The 24,561-nt window shown below is 52.4% G+C and overlaps 1 protein-coding gene across 1 annotated transcript; it reads right to left on the reverse strand.

Annotated features, from left to right (window-relative positions):
* Window positions 1-3,111: 3,111 nt before the first annotated feature.
* Window positions 3,112-24,561, reverse strand: LOC122390516 (ras-related and estrogen-regulated growth inhibitor-like protein). The gene is made up of 5 exons (XM_043383553.1): window positions 23,887-24,561; window positions 21,999-22,055; window positions 21,562-21,638; window positions 4,920-5,101; window positions 3,112-3,706 (listed from the first exon to the last, which is right to left on the reverse strand). The coding sequence occupies exons 1-5, from the start codon at window positions 24,068-24,070 to the stop codon at window positions 3,451-3,453; spliced, it is 756 nt and encodes a 251-aa protein (XP_043239488.1). The 5' UTR covers window positions 24,071-24,561; the 3' UTR covers window positions 3,112-3,450.

Here is a 24,561-nt window from a genome sequence, read left to right on the forward strand (position 1 = left end):
AGTTCCTAGTTATGCGCAATGCTTGCATTAGAGAAAAACGTAATCCCTTTATAGTTCTTTGTAGGTACTCGACTAAATGCAACTTCAGAATGTCTAAAAAACCTAACCACTGGCTAATGAATGTCCGCCCAGAAGAGTTTCATTCCCTCCTGCCTCAGCTGCGCCTGATACTCCTGCCGAAGTACCGTGTCACCCTCCTCTATAAGTGAGCCTCTCTCTCAGCTGCTGGGACTGCGTGTGGGTAGTCGAAGGTCGCCATTACGTGCTGCAGTGGGGTGCTCGCGCGGCGCGGCGGTTCGGGCGACCGTACCTCAGCGCCGCCAGAACCGGACCCTGTGCGCCATACTATCCATTCAATGGCCGGGAGTGGCAGCGGTGCGGCGGACTCCACCCTACGACACGAGGGCGGACCGGTCCGGCAGCAGCGGGGTCACCCCGGCTCAGGAGCCTCCAGACGGCGCAGATCACTGCGTTGAACACTGCGCAGTGACCGAGTGAGATCTAAATTGACAGTCTTTGATAAACCTAACGACTGTTTGCTGCGCCATGCAGCGTGCATTAGCGATGAGGTCAAACCCACGTCGTTAGGGCTCATTTGGAGCACCATTAGCGTGTCTGGGGATTATGTGCAACAAGAGCGCAGAATACCGCTCGCTGAGACAGATTACACTCCGGACTGAGCCCAGGGGATAGGTATAAACCACCGTTAACTGGTGTTCTGCCGGAACGTATAGCTCCATTTGGTAGATGGATGCGGCCAACCACCCTGGTTTCGACCTTTCCGGTGCCTTTTCTGGGTCTGACCTGCCGGAGTCACGCTACACTGAGGGCTTTGTTTATTGCTGCTGAGTAAATATGCAACGGGATGCAGCTAAGCTCATGGCGTCTCCGTGAATATTGAAGCGATGACGTAGTTTTCATATGGACTTTGCCCATGGGAATATATCAGAATGCAAGTTAGTGGATTGCCGTGCTGTTTCCTTCCACCCGCTTTTCATTTGAGTCTCGTACGATGAATGGCATGAACGAAAATCGTTTCGGTTATTTGTTTGTCAATGTCTTCTTACCTCTACCCATTCGCTTTCCATGGGGCGAATCAACGAGATTTGGTCCAATTGACATTGTCGATTAAGCTGTCAGTCATCATCGTTCCTTGGCTTTCATATGTAGTGGGAACACTCAGTAAGCCAGTAGAAACACCTACAAATTCTCATACAATGCAACACGTTTGTAGAGCTGACTCTCGTTTGTATTCGGGCCACTAACGGACCCCGATGTGGGTGGCCTGGAATCTTTTGACAACACACGAGAATAACCAGATGCATGCAGGCCGGTGTTCCTCTCTGTGTGCTGAGCACCTCCACTCTAACCCGGTCACATTGTGCACGGACATACATATAGCGCGCTCGGCGGGGGTCCGTGGGGACAGGCCGGTATCCCGAGCGGTGCTGCCCGCGCTCAGTGTCACCCGTGTCACTCGGTGTCAGTCTGAGTGACACAGTGACACGCTCGCTGCGTGCGCCGTGCGTTCTGAGGGCGGGTGTGCGACTCTGCCTCAGTGACCGACTGTGCGGGGAGATTATGCAGCTCTCTGACATTGGTCTGAAAGAGTGGATAGGGCGTATCTGATGTAAGGAGCGACAGTGAGTGCTAATGCTGAGACAGTCCAGTTATACGGCCCAGGAAGCAGAATATGAATTTGCGATGAGACACCGTCCCAATAAGAGACTGCATAATGACTGCACGTGGCTAGCTCCAGCTCTCTGAGAGCGGATAATCGTCTGGCTCGTGACGCATGCGACTGACGCTGGCAGCTGTAGTGTGCAATGTGCAATGTGCAATGTGTATTGTCAGTCGCTTAGTGGTCGACTGGTTCTTCTCCCGTGGAACGTAAAATAAAGCTCGCTTCTGATAACTACATGCTTCTGACTGCTTTTACAAATATTTTTCTTCTTTGTGGGCTTGTTTTCTGATTCTCTGTCCGTCGACATAGTACGACCACTGAAAACTGAACAAGTCCATTTCTATTGCCAACGCCCCTCTCTCAGTAGCTGATTTACCCACCACGTGAATTTCACGTGCCGATCGCTGGGGTGAGTTATCCCCGCCGCTGGCCGGCTCACTGCCCCCGTCTCATCCCGCTGTGAACTGTGCTCTGCAGAGTGCAGCTCCATCTCACTGAGCCTCTGCAGTGGATGCCGGGCCGGCCCATCACCCCACCCACCTCCGGTCCCCCGGCGACCATATAAGCGCAGCCACCTGTCAGCAATGGCACATTACCCGTCCGCCGGAGCGCCGTTCTTTACCTTCTGAAACCACTGACGTCATCAGCTCTGCAAGGGGACAGTAGGCAAAGGCTCGATAAGGAGATGGAGCCATATCGAGGGACAGGGACCTGTGTCTCCTGTGCAGAGGAGGGCAGCAGAAGATGGGTAGAATGGGGAGCATGGAGGTTCAACAGAGGACACAGCTATTCATGCTAGGTCACGTCCGATGACTGATGGGAAGATGGTGTACCGCAGAGGCCTTCCTTTCAGTTGGCGGAGTAGGCCCTGGGAAAAGGAATACGTAGAACGACGTCGACTGCTGGCTTGGGAGGTGAGGGAACGGAACGAAGTTTTTTTCAAGGTGTGGAAGCTATCGAGGATAAAAACGCTGGATGATCGTTTGCACGATGATGCCCAATAAAGGTGCTTTACGGTCGGCATTTTCAGGAATGCGAGTCACGACGCGCACTGCTCCGTACGACATTTTGCGGCTGTGTCACGAGAAGACTACTCAGCTGAAATTGAGTTCCGCCTCGTCATCGTCATCCGTCTTCGGAGTCGCCGAGTCCGTCATCGTTACTGCGACAGTTCCCATTCCGCCATTGCGGATGTGTCTCGAAGAGGCTTGGCTCTTAATGTGGGCATGAGCTCAGTTAGATCGTGACGCAAAGTGGGTCTTCGGGCTTTGATTGAAGGCTGGAATGATAAAGACTTTTGATGGAGACCACTGATGCTTGAAATGAAGTCAAGCTAAAAAAAAATCTTCGAGCATTTAGGTAGAAGTACGAGGAAAGTGACTATAAAAAAAGCAACGTTTAGGCTCCCTCTCGGATTCCCATCAAAAGCGCTGAAAAAATTATATGGATTCTATACATTTCATTCTTCACACTTGTCAATGTCTCAGAACAAAGGTCATTGCTTAAATCTCATGCGAACATCCTTAGATATTCTATACGACTCAAAAGGCAGAACAAGGCAGTTTCAACAGTATTGTACTGTTTAACAGAACAATGGCATCACTCAAAGTGTAGTAGACCCTTCTCTGAACGCCTATCCTAAAGCCACATATCTAACATCAGTTAAAACATGCCACAAAAGTAGCTTGGCAGTTAATCCAATTCACATCATAAGCGAACACAGTTCCAACAGCGCAAATTACATACATTGACACTCCACACTGTTTTTAAATACTGAGCGAGGGCCTCTTCTTCTTGTACTTGCCGTTCTTGCCGAAGATGTTGCCGAGGACTTTGGAAACGCTGTTGACGCCGGACCGGCGACGGATGGGCAGCATTTTGAGCAGCTGCAGGCTGCGTGCCTCCTTCAGCAGGGTGTGGAAGGCCAGGGCGACGCCTGTTGCGCTCTCGGCCGCTGACACCTCGTAGAACGGACAGCCGTACGCCAGCGACAGCTCGTGCCCGTCCTCCGTGTCCACTTGCCTGAAATGGAGAGAGGGTGTGTCAACGGGGGATTTTTGTGCTTAGGAGGGGCACAACCACAAACAATGCAAATGATTTTTGATATCTTACAGCAATGCATGTGCTCTTGAACTTAATTTCCGTTTAATATTGGAATCTCCGCTCCCATACAGGAAAGATGAAACTTCTTTGTTCTCTGCCTTTTAAAAGTGACATTATTTCAACCAAAATTGCGCTTTTGACTTCATTTCAGGCATTTTAGTAGGCCTTTGAACTGTTTAACCTATTAATGATTACTTATTGAAAGATAGTATTCCGCAAAATGAGTTTGAGACCTTGAGTGGAGGCTGCTGCAACGCTTTGAAACCATAAAATGTGCCTTAATCTTGTTGTGTTGACGTAGGTGTATACCAACAACGTCCGGGTCCTTGACTACGAGAAAGGGTTATCTGGCCCACTTTTGAATGGAAAGCTCATTAATTGCCTTTCTATCAGTCCGACAAACACGATCTTTCTCATGCCACAATCCGCATCTTGCCATGTATCACAGCGGTAACTGCCCCACCGGTCACCTTCGTTGCGATAGTGGTCGGTAGGCTCATTTGTGCGGTATTGAGCCCGTTCCCCGGCTCCCTCACATCTCGGCGCAGAGGCCGCCGCCCGGTCAGAATAACAATGGTCTCAGTACCGGCGCGTCTGGCAGGCTGAGGGAGCCACCCGGGCATCCACCGGACGGACTGGGGTGATTTACAGACGGCACGGACCACCACCCGGTGGGGTGGACCGTCACCGGTCACAGGTCATGACGGCGGGATGGCAGAAGGGACCCACGAGTCACTACCGGTGACAGTGGGGACTCCAGTCACAGGTCATGGCGATGGCGGCTCACGGAAACCCCCTGTCCAGTGTATGCAGTGTAGTGACACCACTACAGAGACGGCACCGGCAGCCACTGGCGGCTCCATGTCAGCCACCCGGACACATGTCATGTATGCGGAAGGAAGCCACCCCCGAACAGGTGCGGCGCGTCACCCGCGGTGTACGCGGAACCGACAGCGACTGGACGTTGAAAAATGCCAACAATGATGACGGTCCTCTGACTTGCAGCAGCCGCTGTATTCCGGACGGCGCAAGGTCTGCCATTGTCGTATACCGGTCTGCGTCGTCCCTGATGCCTTCACCCAGTGCCGTGGTCCCGGTCCCGTGGGACAGCCAGCTGACCAGCGGAGCTCACCTGGCGTGCTCGATGTCGCGCTTGTTGCCCAGAAGGACGGTGGTGAAGTAGCCCGGCAGTTTCTCCTGGCTGAGGGTCTCCAGGAATCCGCGGGCCGCCTGGAAGCTGGACCTCTCACACACGGAGTACACCACCAGGAAGGCGTCGCCCCAGCGGAGGTGGTCGAACAGACAGCCAGTCGCCTGCAAACATAGCACGTGACCCAGCGTTGTCAGTTAACCTTGATAGAATGAAGGACTAGAAACGCCTAACTTATGTGTACGTTTGACAACGATGAAATGTTAACATGGTCCTATGATAGCCGCAGGTTGTTTGAAATAGAGAAACACTTTCCGTTGGAATTGTTTTTTTTTCTATTGGAAAACAACTATTGGTTGCAGCGCATAAGTGCAGCGTGAATTAACAACACTAGACGTGTCCCATCCAGACCCACTATGTAGTGCTGTTTCCTGTACATTCCTTCTCGCACCGTCTGTTACGGTAAATGCCCTTGAACGTGATCCCCGTGAATGGTCTTATATACTATCAACAGATGTGTACAGTGTACAGTATATCTAAAAAGTATGTCCCCTGGTTTGGCTCTCCCACAGGAGGCGAATCGGTAACTTGGCTGAATCCCAGTTGCGGCACCCGGCCGCCAGGGTCGCTGCCGCGCGAGCGGCCTTGACCGCTCGCATGTCATTGGCAGTTCGGTCCCTCCCCATCTATACCGAGGTGGGGAGGGGAGAAGAGGGGAAGAGAGGGGAGGGAGCGGCATCCGCTCGGCACTGGGCTATACCTGGCTGATCCCGCGCTCCCTCGCTGACCTTTGTCCTGCCCTCAGGCGAAGACCGACTTCCTGGCCAGTAGCGGCCCAGCGGAAAACCGAGCTCGCGGGGCGCGACTCCATTGGCCCAATCTTATAAATGGAATGATGTCGTATTCACGGCATTAGATAATATTAATAGTGATACCAGCAGTGGATGTGGTAAAATGCAGTCCAAAACAAACGAAAGCACACGATTCGTGCATAATGCGCCCTCCCATTCAAATAAGCCCGCCCACTTCGATAGATGGTGTAGTTTCTTAGGGCGTAAAAGATGCAAAACACTACCGATTTTTTTTTAGCTCGGCCACTGGGACCGACAATATACAATTGACTGAAATGCATGAAAACCATTTTGCATTTAGGTAATAGCCGTTTTATGCACCCAAACTTTAGCCAGTGACGCCCTGTCCATTCTAAAGCGTTTATAAGATTCGTCCCAGCACCCGATTTTATATGAGGAAGTCGTTTAAAAAGCATCTTATTTCTAACGAATTTATTATTATGGCCACTTTTACAGGACGTCTATAGAGCTTTGATTTTACATTTCCTACATGCCGGGGTATGTCTTAAGCACAGCACGAGCCGGGCAGTAAAACTATGACCAAGAAACTGTCGGTGTCAAAATGCCATGTTATTTGATAGGCCGGGCAGGAGACAAAAGTTTACTGCCCGAGTTTACTGCCCAGGGCAATGACGTCTAAACTATTGTTTATCGCATTAGCCCAGAGGTATAATTGACAGGGAATGTATAATTGACATCATTATTGCATGATATTTGCCGCGTAAATTTAGAAAACTAATATTTTTTGGTAAATATCTGCTCTGCTTATCAACGGTTTTGAAATATTTTGTAATGGTTACAAAGCCGAAATTATGGTAAGATATGCACCTATTAATCGAAATCCGTTATCGCTTGTTGTCTTATCTTCGTTTGATATGTCCACTGATGCCTTGGGCCTGAGTTAATGCGTTTTTGTTTGGCAGTTGTAGTCCTTTCCTCGAAACAAACATGTTAAACATGGAAAATATTATGTATTTAACGAACGTTTAGCCATAGGGCATATCAACAAAGTACCTACGATTAAATAAATAAAGCAAAGATTCTTGCAAGAGCACTGGGAAAATTCACGTTTAATCACTAGGAATATTATACCTTCTTCTTGTTCTTATGTCGTGGCAAATCATTCAAGTATTATGTTTCTTGGATATCCATTTGTTGTGCCATTCTGAGATGATATTTTCAGACGTGATTCTTTTTGAAGTAAGGTATTTTGATGCATTTTCTTCTATAAATTTCCTTTAAGGCTTTATCCACAGCAGTAGCGCAATCACTGTTAGGAAAATATGGACAAAACAATTGCATAAAAGTGTCACCAAAACCTGTCGAAACTAACCTAGCAGGTATGCGGCATGTAGGAAAAATCTTACTGACCTCAGCCGTACGAAATTATTTGGAAACTCGGCTTGCAAAATTTGACTCCGGCCCTCGTGCTTCGCACTCGGGCCTACGTCAATTTTGCAAACCTCGTTTCCAAATAATTTCGTCGGCCCGGTCAGTAATATATATTCTTCCTCGTTCAGGAGAAACGTTTTAACCCTCACCGGACCTTCAGGTTTTCTGAATACCGAGGGGGCGATGGGGGTTGGAAGTGAGGAAACAACCCCCTTCGCCGATTCGCCCCTAATTGAGCTAGAGCCTCACGAAAGAAACGATCGTGTGCGTCGTTACGAAATGCAGCGATTGGTCTCCGATTTAAGGACCAGGGTCAGCCGATGACTTCGGAGGTCAGGTCATGTGGCCCAAGGCACAAGTTCGGTTTTTGGTAAATAACTTCGCTAAAAATGGTCGTAGATCCGCGATTTTAGCAGCATCGTGTTTGTCTAGCTCAGGCGTGTCGAATGGTATACTTTTTCTTCGGGTGAGATCAACTTAACCCTCGCCCGCATAGAGGGAGGGGGGGGGGGGGTCGAACGGACCCCCTCCCTCGGTTTTTCGCGAATAACTCGCGTAAAAAGCGGCTGATCGCGACGATACTTTCAGTACCCTCGCGTTAATCAATTTTACACCCACCCTGAAATTGTCATGACCCTGACCTTAATGACCTTTGACCTGCGACCTACTTTTCGAGACCATGTTTGGCCGGAATCGCGATTCGGCGTATGTCGGCTCGCATTAGCGGCGCGTTTGCAGTCTTTTCGTGGTTTTAAGCGTTCAAACATGGGATATGATGTTGCTTCCATGCATTAGGGTGGATGTCAAGGTCACCAGAAAGTCAGGTTAGGTCATTTACCTTTGATGACCTCGGTTCACTTTTTCGAGTTTTACATGTTTCTAGGCCAGTTTTAGTAGATGAATTCGAATTTAGCAGCCATATGAACATTTACGAAGTAGTTTTGGTGCCCTCGTAACATGTTGCGAAGCTGTCAGGGGCGGTTGCCACCTACTACTGTTAGGGCCAAGTAAAGCTGCATATACCACGACACGGTGTATTGTGCTTCCAGCGACCGAAGACCAAGCACGGACACGGCGACCCGCCGACTGACCCAGTCTGGTCACGGTCGCGCCCTTATATAACCACGGCACAGAGCGCATGCGCGATGACCGCGCGGCGGTCAGGCGGCTCGCCGGCCGGACGGCCGGGCCGCCGACCCCGCCCTGTTCCACGGCCCCACACGGCCGGTCCGCGGTCACAATATCCCAACACTCCTCCCCCCATAAAAGAAACGTTTCCACTTGGTCAAGTAACAAAGAAACGCGACACACTACGCGACCGGAAATACAAACTGATTCAGACACTGGTGATGCACATCGAGAGCATCCGAGGCCTAGCATTGAAAACGATCTGGGGGGAGCGACACTCTGCCAGACCTGGTCACATACGCGCCCCGCACAGATGTACCCCCATTCCCCACCTGATCTCGGGCCCGCCGGCAGAGGTAGTACAACGCCAGTGGATCCGGTCCAGTCTCCTCGGACCCCGTCTGCTTCCTGGGACGCGTTTCTGTGGCTGTGTCCGACGCGTCGTCCCTCCGGGTGCTTCCAGACGTTTCCTGTTTGTGGGACTCCCGTTCCACAGCTGGCTTTAGCTGGTTGAAGTGCAGAGCCTTTTCCTTGCCCTTGTCGTCACGGACGAGGTACGTTACTCCTCTCTCTCCTCCGAGGCGGCCGATGATGGTGCCCGGGCCTTTGTAGTACAGTCCCAGCTTCGGCTTCCCGCCGACCGAGACCCTATTATCCCGAATCCATACCCGGTCACCAGCCGCGAACCCTTTTCCGCTCGCGCGCTGGTTGAATCGGGTCGCAGCCTCCGTAGCACTGGCCCGGGTTTTCCTGATAGTCGTCTGATAAGCCTCTGAAATGGCCTTTAGACGCTCTTCAAGGTAGCACCGGATATTTACCGCCCGATCTGGAGGGTTGATGACCGCGTCGAGTGGCGTTTTCGGGTGGAATCCGTGCAGCAGAAAGAACGGGGAATATCCGGTGACGCTGTGCACAGAGGTGTTGTAAGCCATGCAGTACGCCTTGATGTCAGCGTCCCAGTTCGCTCCTTGAGGGTCAACGTATTTGGCGACCATGTCCTTGAGTGTTCTCATAAAACGCTCTACCATACCATCACTCTCAGGGTGATAGGGCGTTGTACGCGTTTTCTGGATGCCCAGTCGCTTGCACATGCCCTGGAACAATGCAGACTCAAATTGGCCTCCTTGGTCCGAGTGAATCCTGTCTGGCACCCCCATGTCGTAAACCCAATCCAACAGCACCGTGGTTACGGTTTCGGCATCCTGCCGTCTGACTGGGTACACTCGGACGTATTTAGAAAAATAGTCCATGATGACTACTGCATATCGGTTGCCATTCTTCGACACCGGCATCTCAGTGATGTCAATAGCGATTCTGCGGAATGGTTGACTCGTGACCTCCGTCACCAGAGGAGCCCGTTTCTTCGGTGCAGGGCGATGGCGCCGTTGGCAAAGGTCACACGTGCTGCAGTACCGACGGATGTCCGCGAACATGCCGGGCCAGAGGAAGCGCTGTCGCACTCTTTCCGTTGTTCGACTCCGTCCCAAGTGTGCGGACGTCGGATGGTCATGGGCGAGCGTCATGATTCTTGATCGCATCGAATCGGGGACCAGGGCCCGGAAGCCCCACTTCGTCCTCATGCCGAGAACGCCCTCCCGCACTTCGAGCTGCGTCCAGCTCCCACGCAGTAGCTCCCACTCGGCGAGAGAGTGATCGGGCGGTGGTTCCCGACTGCCCAGACAGGCGTTCCGCATGACACTGAGGATCTCGTCCTCTTGTTGCGCCGTCTGCAACTCCGATTGTCCTGGTGCTTCAGTGATTAGGCGTCCCGCCTGGTCACCCTTCGCACTAGGTGGCGCAGTAGGCAGTGCGCAGACTTGGTCAAGTTCTGCTGCGCCTCGAGTCTTCCCCACACATTCCTCCTCTCCACCCGAAGCAGGTTCTTGGGCTCTTGTAGCTGCGGTATGCACGGGTGCTTGACCGGCTTCGGCGGGACAAGACTTGCTGCGCTTGCCCGTCCAGATATTGCCGTTGACTGGTCGCTGCCGGGACATCGCATCGGCATTGCCGTGATCACGGCCCGGCCGGACAACCACCCGGAACTGGTAAGAGCTCAGCTCGATGGCCCAGCGGCCACGTCTTCCCGTCCCGTCACGTTCCACATTGATGGACTCCGGTACACCCGTGAGTGGTTTGTGATCGGTCACGACTTCGAATTCTGCTCCAACTGTGTACTGGTTGAATCGCCGGATGGCGTGAACAATGGCCCAGAGTTCTTTATCATATGTTGGCCATCTGCGCTGTTGCTTTGTCAGCACCTTACTGTCGTAGGCGATGACTCTCTCCGTGTCACCCACCCGCTCCGCGAGCACTGAACCGACTGCAGAGTCGGATGCATCCGTGTACAAGACGAATGTACCACGGAACGTAGGGAGGGCTAACACTGGAGGTGCAGTCAGCGCCTGCTTCAGACTCTCAAAAGCTGCTTCAGCTTCCGGCGTCCACGTCAGGTGGTCACCCACCACCTTGGCTTCCCTCAACGGCTTCGTGAGATCCATGTATTGTGGGACAAAACGGCTGTAATATCCGCACAATCCGAGGAAGCTCTTCATGCCATCTTCCGTCTTCGGTGGAGCCCAGTCGAGTATCTTCTGGATGTTATGTGGGTCCGGTAGGAGTCCCTCCTTTGCGACCCGGTGACCGAGGAACGTAACTTCGCGCTTTGCGAGGCGGCACTTTTCTGGTTTGAGCTTCAGCTTCGCCGACCTCACTCGCTTGAAGACATCACGGAGCGTTGCGATGTGCTCGTCCTCGGATCTGCTTGATATGATGATGTCATCTAGGTAGACTAAACAGCGTTTCGAGTCCAGACCTGCAAGCACCAGTTCCATGAGTCGCTGGAATGTGGCTCCAGCATTTTTGAGACCCATGGCCATCACCCTGAACTGATGGAGTCCTTTGCCCGTGGAGAACGCCGTCTTTTCTCGGTCCTCTGTGGCCAGCGGGACCTGCCAGTAACCGGTCGCCATGTCGAGCGTCGTGTACCACGTTGCCCCCGCTAGGGTATCCAACGCCTCGTCGACCCTCGGCAGAGGATGCGCACATCCGCGAGTTCGGCTGTTGATCGCGCGGAGATCGACGCAGAAGCGGAAACTTCCATCTTTCTTTCTGGCCAGGACGACTGGGGAGCACCACGGACTTGTACTCTCTTCAATTATTCCATCTTTCATCATCTGCGTCTTCTGCATCTCGACTTGCTCGCGGAGTTTAACTGGTACCCGCCGTGGTCTCTGCTTCACGGGAGCCTCCTCCCCTGTGTCGATGTGGTGTTCGAGCAAATCTGTCTTGCCGATATCACCTGCATACTGACTAAAGATGTCTGCATATTCGCTGAGAATGGTTCTGAGCTTCTCCTTTCCTTCCGCTGAGAAGTCAGATCCGTCCACATCAAGTACTTCTGTCACCGTCGTATTCTGACGCCTTTCTGTTCTGCAGCTCACATCATCAACGTCATCATCATCACTGTCCCCAACGCCTCCGTCTGCAGCCAGGCACAACTTGTACTCGCAGTCCTTCTCGTTTGTGGCATCATAAAATGTCCCTAGGTCGCTGCCTCTGAGAACACGGACTTCTTCAGACCCAACATTTGTCAAAATGATCGAGACGCACCCGTCGTCGTCTGCAACAACCAGAGCCCTTGGAGTCAGGAGTCCCTCCCGCTCCGCTACGGTTGATGGCTCGAATATCCCGGCTGCACCCCTTTCATCACTCTGCACGCCGTCCACTCTCTCCAGCTTACCAGCTACCACGCTCTCTGACCGTGCTGGAATGACGACGTTCGACAGTAATCGCACTCGCGCACGTCTTGGTCGAACCTGCTCCCGGCTCGGCAGGGGAACGCTCATGGTTCCAATCTTGAATGAGCCAGCGTCGTCGTCAATGACCGTGCGATGCATGCACGTGAAGTCGCGACCTAGTATCACGTCGTACACGAGGTCGTCTGCCACGGTCACTACCGGGCATCGGAAGCTGACTCCATCAATGCATAATGAGAGGTTTTCCAACTCACCAACTATCTGGAGGGAGGTACCTCCCGCTCCGATAGCATTACGCGTGCTCGGGCTGAGCCGGATTGTTCTTAGTGCTGGGTTCCCCTCATAAAATCCTCTTCGCATCATGGTGAAGTCGGCACCAGTGTCCACCAGCGCCCATGTCGGAGCGCCGTGAATGACGACCCTAACGGCCGACGCCGTGAGTGGGGACGCTTTAGAGAGGACTGGGACCTGTCCCACGGCTCCAGTCCGGTTCAGTTTTCCTGATGCGCACCGGCGCCCCGCCGGGGATCAGCAGCTCTTGTCTCGGAGTGGCCTCCGCCAGTGCTGCCACCCTGGAAGTATTGGCACCCCGCCATTCAGTGGCCCTGCTGCCCGCAACATAAGCAGAGCGGCAGCGCGCGCCCATCCCTTGTCGACGGCAATGAAATGGGACAGTGTCGCTTGAGGTGTCCCAGTTCTCCACAGCCGAAGCATCTGACACTCGGTGAACCACGGCTACGCTCGGGGCAGTCTCGCTGAAAATGACCCGGTTGCTCGCAGCGGTAGCACCGGGGAACTCGGCGAGGCTTACTCGCATCATTTGTCGTCTTCGGCGCCATTGTGATTGCCGATATCGACTCGTGCAGCCCGCGAATATGATCTTCGATGGCTGTGAGCCGGTTGTTGTCTGTCACGGTCTTTTCTCCTTGACCCACGGTTCCTTCATCCCCGACCGGGCGGACCGCCCCGATGACGTCAATTTCATGGTTTCGCACCGCCTTGATCGTCTTCCTCGTCTCCTCGAATTCTTTACTAACGCGTACCGCGTCAGTCAGAGTGGATACGTTTTGGCTGATTAACCTCTCTTGCAATTGCGTGTCGCGGAGACCACATATGAATCGGCCGCACTGGAATCCCTCCATAGCGCTGTGGTCGCTGGGCAGAGCCGGCTGGGCTAGCCCACTCAGCTCTCTGATCCTGGCTGAGAAGTCTTCGACAGACTCCGAAGGTGACTGGCAAACTCGGTTGAGTTCGGCATGAGCCTGCAACGTGCTCATTTGCCGACCGAACCGACTTTTCAGCGCTTCAACCACCCTGCCGTAGTCCTTCCGTGACTCTTCGGTGAGTGACGCGAATGTGTCCAGTGCGACTCCGTCCAAAAGACCCACCATAGCCGCCAGCCGGTCCCCGGCTTTCATGCTCGCCGTCTGAGCTTCGAATCGGCAGAACCATTTCTGCCACAGTTCCCCCGACTCTCCACTAAATTTCGAGGCTCTTGAAAGAAAAATGGTAGATAAATCCATAGTATTGTTATACTGAACTCTACTGGAGAGAACCTCTCATCACCCAAAGTCTCTACTCACCGGCTCCGTCCACCTTTTCCACCGTGAGCTTGCGTAGGCCGTCACAGAACTCTCACAGCAATCTTCTTTCTTAAAAACTCATATGCAGCCCATTTACGTTATCTGTCCTACCGACCGCGCCAAAATATGTTAGGGCAAAGTAAAGCTGCATATACCACGACACGGTGTATTGTGCTTCCAGCGACCGAAGACCAAGCACGGACACGGCGACCCGCCGACTGACCCAGTCTGGTCACGGTCGCGCCCTTATATAACCACGGCACAGAGCGCATGCGCGATGACCGCGCGGCGGTCAGGCGGCTCGCCGGCCGGACGGCCGGGCCGCCGACCCCGCCCTGTTCCACGGCCCCACACGGCCGGTCCGCGGTCACAATATCCCAACACTACGAATACCCTTACTGGTTGACCTGACCTGACCTGACCCGACCTGGCCTAAATGCATGCATCTGTGATCAAAACTAACATGATATTCGTGATCAGCACCCCGTAAACCCCATAGCAGCCACGCTTTACGACTTTCTAACAGGTCCCGATTTTCCCGACTTTTGGGTCATTGACCTGACCTGGAAAGTCAACCGATGACCTAGGACCTTAAAATTGGGTATCATCGACTTCCTCTCGTCACGGCCAACACGCTCGTTTTTTTCCGCGAAGCTCTAGCTCGATTAGGGGCGAAACGACCCCCCCCCCCCTTATACGTTTGCGGCTGGAAAAAAAAAAACACCAATACGGGCGAGAGTTAAGGTGTTAACCTCGGGTCAAGGTCAGGTCACAGCCCGTCAGGTCACGAAGCTGGTCAAAGGAGGTCATATTGCATATCGATCGATTCGGCAGGTCTTTTCATGTCCATTAGTGGCTTTATTGACTCGGTAGCTTTAGTTGATCGGGAGTTATTGACGAAAAACTGATAGCCTTAGTTACGTGATAAATGACGTCACGCAAGATCAACAAAGCAAAATTGAAGCATCAGGCCTTGCAAGGAGCGCATGAAATCACGATTCCGTGTGCTTGAGAATTTGAGATAGTTGTATATCATTTCCGGACCAAATTAGCAATTTCCATATTCCCCTGACTTTTAATGGTGAGAGACCGACCTGATCTCAGGCGACCCTTCAGAAAATCCGAGATATACATTTATACAAGTTGTGAGACCTCTCGATCATGCTACCTATAAGATCCTGTAAGTTTCATCTCCCTATGAAAGCTCTGCACTGAAGGTGTTGCGAAGTTGGAGCATTTTAGCACTGTGCACACAGTCCTAAAATGATCATTTTAGGACAGTTTAGGACAGTTTCACACAGTTCATTTTAGGACTGCTCATTGATGACGTCATAGATCAGTGACCTGACTTGACTTAAAAATGCGGTTGGCGTAAAAAAAAATCCGACTTATCAAATCCCGACTAAAAAAATCGACTTATAATCCGGTTAATCAAATCCCGCCCATGTTTTTACCTGGCCATTGATGTTCTAGCCTTACAGGTGATTGTTTGAACGCGGAAGATGCTGAATCTTGGTTAACCCCATACTTATCGTATGATAAAGAACGTTAGTGTTAGAAAGTTAATTAACAATTTTATTTAGGATAGTTTAATTCAAGTGGGTATAATCCGACTTGACAATTTACTAGGAGGGTTTTGCAGCGCTATTAGTTCGGCATGTAATTATAAATCATTGCTGATTTCGATCCAGATATCGTTATTCAATGCTGGCCTTTGCGTCCTCAGAAAAGTTGTTTATAGTCATGAAGGCTTGCATTGACCCATACTTTCCATTTTTCAGCACCATTATTCGCCGTAGTTGACCAGGTGCTTTTCTTCAGCTCTCCCCTGAATCCTTTGCTTAGACCTGGCGTATCACCCGTGCATCGCAAGACGCACCTACCACACACAAGTTCATGATCCCCACGAACCCACATCAGCGTCCGTTCGCTTGGTGTGTGACCCCTTGACCTTTGGCCGCGACAACTGCCAGCTTGCTGGAGCACCCCTCCCTACACGCGCTCCCCGCCCGCTCCCCCCCCCCCCCCCGGGGTCGTGTCACGAAGGTTCGGGCTTACGCTACTACCGGCCGCTGCGCAGCTGTCACCTAGCGCTTGGGAATGGGTGGTCTGGTGCGGATTCAGCCAACTACCGGCTCGCGACACCAGCGCCACGTAGTGGCGACGGTACATTCTTTTTAGACATACTGTACACGTAGGGACTCCCCTTAGTCCCTGACGTAAAATAACGTCCAACTAACTACTTTTATGTTCATATAGTCACTCTCGTACCCATCTGTATTTCCACACATTTACCAACCGTAGGCTTCTCCATATGCATCGTAAAACTGGGAAGGTCTATGAATGAAGATCATTGAATGAAGTCATAAGTACCGTGACTAGCGATGATTTTATTCGCGTGACTGGCGATGGGGATGATTCGCGTGTGTGCATTCTGCCTCTTTGCTGCATGCTTTTGGAAGTAAAACAGCAGTTGACTACAGAGGAGAGCAGTGAATCATTCAGTTCACCGAAAATTATAATTCGATTTATTCCGGGTACTTGAACTAGTCATGATTTGAAAGGGTGTATCAAGGATACCTAAGCTTGTTAGCTTCTTTTTGCACATCGCTGAAGACCGCGCAAATATAACATCGACAAGGAAATGAAGTCATGATAGGTGCGCTTCTTACAGCACAATCAAAAGTGGCGAATAAATTCACTGACTGGTCATTGATGGTCTTGGTATTAAGATAGTCCTCTCCGTGGCCGAGTGGATAAAAGCGCCGGAATTCGACGCTTAACCGGTAGTGATATCCCGGTCCAAGCCCCGGTGCGGGCGGCCACATTTAGCTCCTACGTGTAATGGCGTGCGTGTCTGTGGCAGGGGCCGCACAGAAACCAGGTAACGTGAGTGAGCGGAGGGGGCCGTGTCCACTGTCCAGTCGTGAGGGCACGCTAAACGTTCGGACAAAATTCTGCCATACAACTGGAATTGCACAATCGGGTGGTGGGGGTCAGTGTCAGCACAACAAGCTATTCTTAGTGCGGGCTCTGATTCCTCAAAATGCGCCCATTCAACCATTCGGACTAAATTTGTAAAAAAGGATGTTAAGAAGCTTGTCTCCGATTCCTTGACCATAAACTTTTTTGTGTTTGTTTTTTAGGTGCATTAATCATATAAATTTATGGCGTTACATTTATTACCACAATAAGTTAATAATTTTCCAGTTAGGTAGCCTTATTCGCTAAGCTATCTTCTTACAAATGGGTGTATTTGCCAGGGACAATACAAGAGCATCCATCAAATGACTGCCACGCTGAATCAAGTTTCCTGGAATATGCAATGAGGAGGATCTTTCAATTGAAACCTGAGAGTCACCATTACGCGTCGCTATTGTCTAGATTGCGTAACGCACAGCGTAATCGTTCCCTGTCCATAGCGATCTGCGCGACCACCTGCGCTGCCGCCCGTTCTCGCGAACATTCATCAATCGCCATTAGACTGTCGTTGAGAGTTTCGGAGCTTCATTGTCCTTAGGAATGTGAATTGTGAAGAACCCCTAGAGGTTTCCCAGGGGAACCGCGGCTACGGCCATAGGTCAGTTACTGCTCGTGATGAAGTCATTATCTATCTCTTGATTATCAATCATAAGGAACAATCACAGATGTAATTGTTGAGGATTCCAAGACGTAACTGGAACGTGCATATAACTGGTCAAACTGGAGTCGACTTCGAGTATTCAATAGAATCAGTTGAGTAATGATGACGGATTCATATAATCTATCAGAAGTTCATTTGGGTGTGTGAGACTTATAGAGTGCTGACGCTATAATTTGCTGTCCGTTAGCGCTTGGTTAGTGCCTTGTGATGTGAACTGTGATACGGAAGTGTGAAGTTCACACAAGGGCGAGAAATTGCGCGAGATCAACTTCAGAAAATCAAGTCGGATTGTTGGGGAGGCAAAAATACAGTGGTTTTTGGGAGACGATTTGTGTCGGGCGGATTGATTTCTCATTTGCTTATCACAAGCTATTTCGGCTTTAACGTATTTAGCAGTGGAAATAAGAATGGCTCCAAGATCAGGGAAGAATAAGACGGGGAAAGTGGAAACAGGGCAGTTTGACCCCCGGCTGATAACGGAATTCGACGGATCAACTGATGTGATGGAATGGCTTTCACGGGCAGAACTGATATGTTCACATCGAGGTGTGGACGCCATCGAGGTGATACCTCTACGTCTTACTGGCGGTGCCTTCGCGGTGTGGTCCCAGCTCTCCCCCGATGCTAGAGAATCATTACCGGCCGTGAAGGCCGCCTTACAAGCCGCGTTTGCGCTCGACGAAAGCGCTGCGTACGATGCGTTCGTGACAAGGCGGCTGCAGCTTGGGGAGTCCGCGGATGTTTACCTCGCTGCTCTTCGACGGCTGGCAGATCGCTTTGGAGGCGTGCCGGAACGGGCTCTGAAGTGCGCCTTTCTCGCCGGTCTTCCCGAGTCCGTACGGAGGACACTGCGAGCCAGCTCCATCGCCGATGGTTTGGGGATCACGGATATACTTGCAAGGGCTCGTTCCGTGATGGGAGACGAGCGGCTGGTGATGGCGACAACATCGACCAGAGGACGGCCTCAGAGCTCCCGCCAAAGACGCCAGTTGTCGGCGGCAGATGCGGAAACGCAGAGGCCGTCTCGCGGTGCAGTGGAGCCGCGCCGTTGCTGGGTGTGTGGCGAACCGACACATCTGGCTGCCCGCTGTCCACACCGCGCGGCGGCGGGAAACGCGCTGGGAGGTGGCGCGTCAGCGCAGGCGTCGTCTCCCGCGCAGTAAGCTGTGGTGCGCTGCCGGTCACCGACATCATCGTGAATGGCAGGAGATGTCGGGCGTTAGTTGATAGCGGTTGCACTGAGACGCTGGTGCATGAATCGGTTTGTCGGGAATGGGAGCGGCAGCGCACTGCTGTTACCACACTGAGCGGCGACCCGGTGTACTGCGCCGGCGTTGCAACCATTGAGCTGAGGACGGTGTCTGGCCAGTCGGCAAGAGTCGAGGCACTGGTGTTGGAAGACAGGCCAATGGGAGTTGACTTGATTCTCGGTGTTCCCGGGATCTCAGCGCTTGGTGGTGTTACAATCGGATCCCCGTCCGACGTGCGATTTTGTGGGATGGCGATGGCGTGTCAGGCCGTTCCCACGGTGAATACGTCCGACTTCACTGTGCAGTTTGATACTGAGAAGAAGACGTGGACAATGGCTTGGAAATGGCGAGACGGAGCTGAGCCAACACACCTCAACAACAATGTGCCAGGGTACGCCGTGCCTGAGGAGAGCCGAAGCGAGTATGAGGAAGAATTGAAGGTGTGGATTGAGAACGGCTGGCTCACACCGTATGAAGAAGACGTTCACGGACCACCGCGCGGACTGATTCCACTGATGGCTGTGATACAAGGCAACAAGTCGAAGGTCAGGCCAGTCATGGACTACCGTGAGCTTAACAGTTACGTGCCCGCTCACACCTCCGATGCAGACGTTTGTGCGGACACGCTAAGGAGGTGGCGCCGACACGGACAAAACCTGGCCGTGGTGGACCTAAAGCGGGCATATCTACAACTGAGGACGGATCCGAGCCTCTGGCCCTTCCAGACCGTGATGGTTGACGGGACACGGTATGCTTTGACCAGGGTCGGGTTCGGTCTCAATATCGCGCCGCTAGTTATGAAGGCGGTGGTGCGTGCGGTCCTGTGCCAAGACGCAGATATACAGCGTGCGACGATCCCGTACGTGGATGACCTCTGCGTGAACGAAGATATCGTCAGCGCAGACCGAGTGGTGGAACACTTCGCAGCTTACGGCCTGGAGTGTAAGCCACCAGAGCGCGCTGCAGATGGAGCTCGAATGCTTGGTTTGCGCGTCAGGGCTGTGGCAGGAGCGCTGCAGTGGAAAAGAGACAACGAGGTCGGCGAGCCACCTGAAGTTGTCACTCGGCGATCGGTCTTCTCGTGGTGCGGCCGATTGGTGGCACACCTGCCCGTGTGTGGGTGGCTGAGACCAGCGGCTGCATGGCTAAAGCGCCGCGCCAACGCGGTGACGAGTGGCTGGGATGACGTCACAAGGGACCCGATGCTGCTGGATCAGCTCCAGTATGTAGCGGAGCGGCTGGTCAGTGATGACCCTGCGCGCGGTCGCTGGAGCGTTCAGGGCGAGAGCGCTGTGATTTGGACTGACGCCAGTTCTGTCGCTGCCGGAGTCGTCCTCGAGACACCAGACGGGCACACCATCGAGGACGCCTGCTGGCTGCGGCGGGACGAGACAGCTCATATCAACATGGCTGAACTCGACGCAGCCTTGCGAGGTCTCAACTTGGCAGTAGCTTGGAACATGAACAAGGTCGAACTGAAGACAGATTCGTCAACGGTTTACCGCTGGATCAGTGACGCTCTCAATGGTCGCGCACGGCTCCGGACTAAAGCCCAAGGAGAGATGCTGATCCGACGCCGGGTAGATACCATCCGGCAGATCGTGGAAGAATTGCACATCGAACTCACAGTAACGCTGGTGCGGTCGGCAGAGAACAAGGCGGACTGCATCAGCCGAGTGCCCGCTGCGTGGCTGCGGGAGCCGGACAGTTCACCGGAGCCCGTCTGCGCGGCAGCCGGGGCAGACGGTGTAACGGGAGTGAGCACAGGTTCCGAGGCCAGTGGCGCAGATGGCGGCGAGGCGACGAGCCTACACTCGGCTATCAGAGACGTGCACGCTCGAGCCGGTCACCCAGGGATAAGGCGCACGCTATATTTCTCGCGCCGTGATGTTTCTCCGACAGTGACCCGGAAGGACGCGCGTGCGGTGGTCACACAGTGTGATGTGTGCAGATCCATTGACCCGGCGCCGGTGAAGTGGCGACACGGCGTACTCAGTGTCAAGGAGACATGGTCCCGTCTGGCCATTGACATCACTCATTTCCGAGGTCAGCTCTATCTCACAGCTGTTGACTGTGGACCGTCTCGGTTCAGTCTGTGGCGGCGGCTGCGGCGGGCTGACACCGCACACGTGACTGAGGAGCTGGATCAAATCTTCAGCGAGCGCGGAGCCGTCGAAGAAGTCCTGGCAGACAACGACACGGCTTTTCGAAGTCGAGAGTTTTCAGCCTTCATGTCCAGCTGGGGAGTGCGGCTGCGCTTTCGCGCGGTCCATCAACCGAGTGGCAATGGGATAGTTGAACGTAATCACCGGTCGGTAAAAGTGATTATGGCAAGAAAACAGTGTTCTGTCACAGAAGCTGTGCATTTATATAATGTGACACCACAAGACGGGGAACGAGCTGAAACATCTCCCGCCGCCCAGGTCTACAAGTACAGGGTGCGGGACAGAGTGCTGGCCGGCGCCACTGACGGCAGGAACGAGGCGCCACCGACAGCACGTGCGGAAGATGCAGAAGATGGCGGGTATAGGATAGGCGACGAAGTCTGGATGAGGGTCCCAAAAACGCGATGTGGGGAGCAGTCTCGGCGAGGGGTGGTAACTGGTTTTATATCGCCTCAGGTGATGGAGGTAGATGGTGCCCCGTGGCACGTCCGTGACCTCAGACATCGCCAAGAGGTGTAATGTGATCTTGAGGATCAGGGGGGGATGTGATGTGAACTGTGATACGGAAGTGTGAAGTTCACACAAGGGCGAGAAATTGCGCGAGATCAACTTCAGAAAATCAAGTCGGATTGTTGGGGAGGCAAAAATACAGTGGTTTTTGGGAGACGATTTGTGTCGGGCGGATTGATTTCTCATTTGCTTATCACATGCCTTTATTTCAGTATTTGTACCATTTATCGGATCTTGGGACACTTAAAATCGGCTTCAATAGCTATAAAAATAACCAATTACCTAAGTTTGTTGTTTCTACGGGAGATTAATGCAAGTGTAACTAATATGAAAAGCAGTGTACTTACTATACATCTGCAGCTGTCCAAAATTTCCACCCCCGTTCGGGCTCCATCCAGGGTCACCGAATGGGTGTACCGCATATCTGAAATAGACGGAAGATTTGATCACACTGGGCCGAGGACACGCTGCTGGTAGACGCAAAGTTGATAATTGTGGGAAAACATTTTCCTACACATGACAAACGTGAAACATTCGTACTTATATAAACATTACCATATGTAACGAGTAACGACCATCACAGTACAACAAAGACTAGCAATGCCGAGGAACTCAACACTCATGAAACATTCATGCCGTCTTTGTGAACAGTTAGCCCTGACCATCAGGGTCCTTGTCCTGCTGCGTAAATGCTCACACACATGCAAATCGTGCATCGTCTCACAGCTAAACGAGTCTGTTGTTCACGGACATGAATATTTAGCTGGCGTGTTGTCAAACTCACCTCCGCTGGAGCTGTATTCACCGATGTATCGTTTCGTCAGGTACCGCACGCATAAAGCTGAAAACAGAAATGACCAGCTCAGCAAGAGACATAACAGATTAGCGATTTTCACAGCAGTCAGTGGACAGGAGCTACAGAGCCGCCCTAAGCTAGGTATTATCGGTAACGGGACGTTCACATGGCGCACAAGCACGTTTCTGTGGTATTGTCGTCTCGCATAAAGTCAAACTTCGAACGGGAACCCATATTGACTGTTCCATGTTTCTAATTGAAACCCAAATTTCGGGAATATGCGTGTTCATGTGTTCGATAACCATCTCAGCTGCATTTGCTTTTTTAAGTTTGCCCAAGACAACTGGCTTATTTAGTCTCAGTAAAATATAGGATTCCTTAGGTCTTACTTACAAGCAAATTAAGTAATTCACTCCCTGATGATCATCCATAAATCACTACAGTACGCATGCGTTATCAACAATCCTATCCACCATCAACGCGGGCTGTTTTGGCGCCAATACCATCAACTGTGCTCCATCTGCTTGACCCATCAGATGGGGTGGCAGGGTGACCGTGAACCGGTCTAATGCCATAATACCAGGGGGATTGAGGTGCTTTTAGCGCGTGCCCCATGCCCCATTAATCGGCCCTTCGCTAATAATCTACCTTCTTGTCTAACCCCTGATCTAAGAGGTCCCTGTTCCCGCTGTTTGTAGCACGTGCTATCCCCGTTTCCCCAAATCTCTCGGTCATCCCCTCCTGTGCGGACCATTCCCCCAGTTAGTCCCTGCCCCTCTCAGCCGTCCCTCCCTCCCGCGCTCCTCCGTGGCGCCGCGTGGGTCCACCAGGTGCTCTGCCGGGACGTAAACAGGGACGGTGACGGCAGGAAACCTGGGCCGTCGTCGCCTTCAAAACTAATGGGAGACGGGGAGGAGATGAGAGGATAGGTTAGGAGAGGGCGGACGAGTTGTGCTAACAAAATAATTACATGGGTTTTTGAAAATGGCTTCAAAATTAGAGGTGGCAAATTGTGGACCCGAGGACCCGGTCCAAAGAACCAGTCTGGACCCATATGGGTCCAGACCGGTTCCTGGAAATTTTTATGACGGGTCCAACCGGGTCCTACCATAAACTATACATCTTGCACACTACACATTATTACAAAATATGAAGGGAATTAAGCGAATGTTTCTTTGCACACAATAGCTCATGAGTATTCCCAGTGGGAAATAGGCTGTTTTACATGATGCAACTAATGATTCCTACAAGTAGTTTGTATTAATTGACTTTTGGGGAACGGGTCCAACTGGTTCCGGTTCCAACTAAGACCGGGTCCGACTGGTTCCAGAAATGTTCAGCCGGGTCTGGTTCGAGTCTGGTTCCCAAAATTTTCATCTTTTGCCACCTCTATTCAAAATAGATCAATGCCTAGCTTGCAGTTATGAACAATCTGGGAAGTGTAGCAGTGATGCAAAAGGGGCCGTGCAAAGTGTGTGTGAGAAAACATCAAATAATTTCAGACCCGAATGCCAAATCGTATAAATGAATCTATCGCGACTAGCATAGCCACTAGCCAGTCATGCCTTTCGTCAGAACCGCCATGCTGTTTGCTACATTTGTATGTCATGCTATACTGTATTTTGTCACGGTAATTATTTTGATTGTCATTATTGGTACGCTCAATTCAAATTTTAACCAAAATTTGTATGGGTCAGTACAGTTACACTACTTCTTCAACGGGGTAACTACTTAGGAATGAGACATCCACTTTCTGAAGCTTTTATACTCATACCATCATGTACACCACATCTATGTAGACTATTTTTCATTTTGATAAAATCACCGACAAAACGCATCATCATCCAATCCTCGGAGACGCGCTCCGTCTTCTCACCTGACTTTCCCACGCCGGGCGCTCCGAGCACGAGCACCTTGATGGGCTCCGCGGCGGCGGCCGTCTGCCGGGGCTCCGTGTTGGTGCCACTCGAGGCGCAGCTGCTGGTCGAGATGCTGCTCTGAGAGGAACACCGACTGGTGATGAGCATCGCCGGCCCGGAGGTCACCGTGCCGGTCACCATGGGTCACCGCCGGTCACCGGGTCACTGGGGTCGCGTCACCGGTCACCGACACGTGGGCTACGTCCGCAGAGTTCAGCAGTGGTGCGTGGGCGCGAGGGAGTTACTTGATTGGTCCCATGCCTGAACCTTATGTCGGCGCAAGGCTGTATTTTACGCCCGCGGTGCTAGCGACCTGTTTTCAGTTGAAGTCTCCGTTACACCCCTACCGGGCGTTGCAGTCTCTGCTATATTCCCACGTGGCGTTGCAGTCTCCGCACCGTATTCGCTCGTGTGATAAATCAAGAGCCCGTTGGTGTCGTTATCACTCCACGAAAACCTCTCTGTCCACACGCTGTCACAGTGTCACAGGCTTCGTCCTCGCCCTCACTCCGCCACCTGCTTTGCCTCGCGTGGCGCTCACCGCGGCTCTCACCCCCGGTCTGCGTGGCGCTCACCCTGGCTCTCACCCGGTCTCACCGCACGCACCCGCCGCCACCGGCCGTCCGCAGCGG

This window comes from Amphibalanus amphitrite, unplaced genomic scaffold (genome assembly GCF_019059575.1).
Source record: "Amphibalanus amphitrite isolate SeventyFive unplaced genomic scaffold, NRLGWU_Aamphi_draft 000398F_arrow, whole genome shotgun sequence".
Classification (NCBI taxonomy): Eukaryota; Metazoa; Arthropoda; class Thecostraca; order Balanomorpha; family Balanidae; genus Amphibalanus; species Amphibalanus amphitrite.

What these genes read in the sequence shown, in the direction of transcription:
- LOC122390516 (XM_043383553.1), bottom strand. Translation starts at nt 24,070, where the DNA reads ATGGTGACCGGCACGGTGACCTCCGGGCCGGCGATGCTCATCACCAGT. An exon ending in GCCCGGCGTGGGAAAGTCAG is followed by an intron (nt 22,056 to 23,886) that starts GTGAGAAGACGG and finishes TTCTGTTTTCAG; the next exon opens with CTTTATGCGTGCGGTACCTG. An exon ending in TGAATACAGCTCCAGCGGAG is followed by an intron (nt 21,639 to 21,998) that starts GTGAGTTTGACA and finishes CGTCTATTTCAG; the next exon opens with ATATGCGGTACACCCATTCG.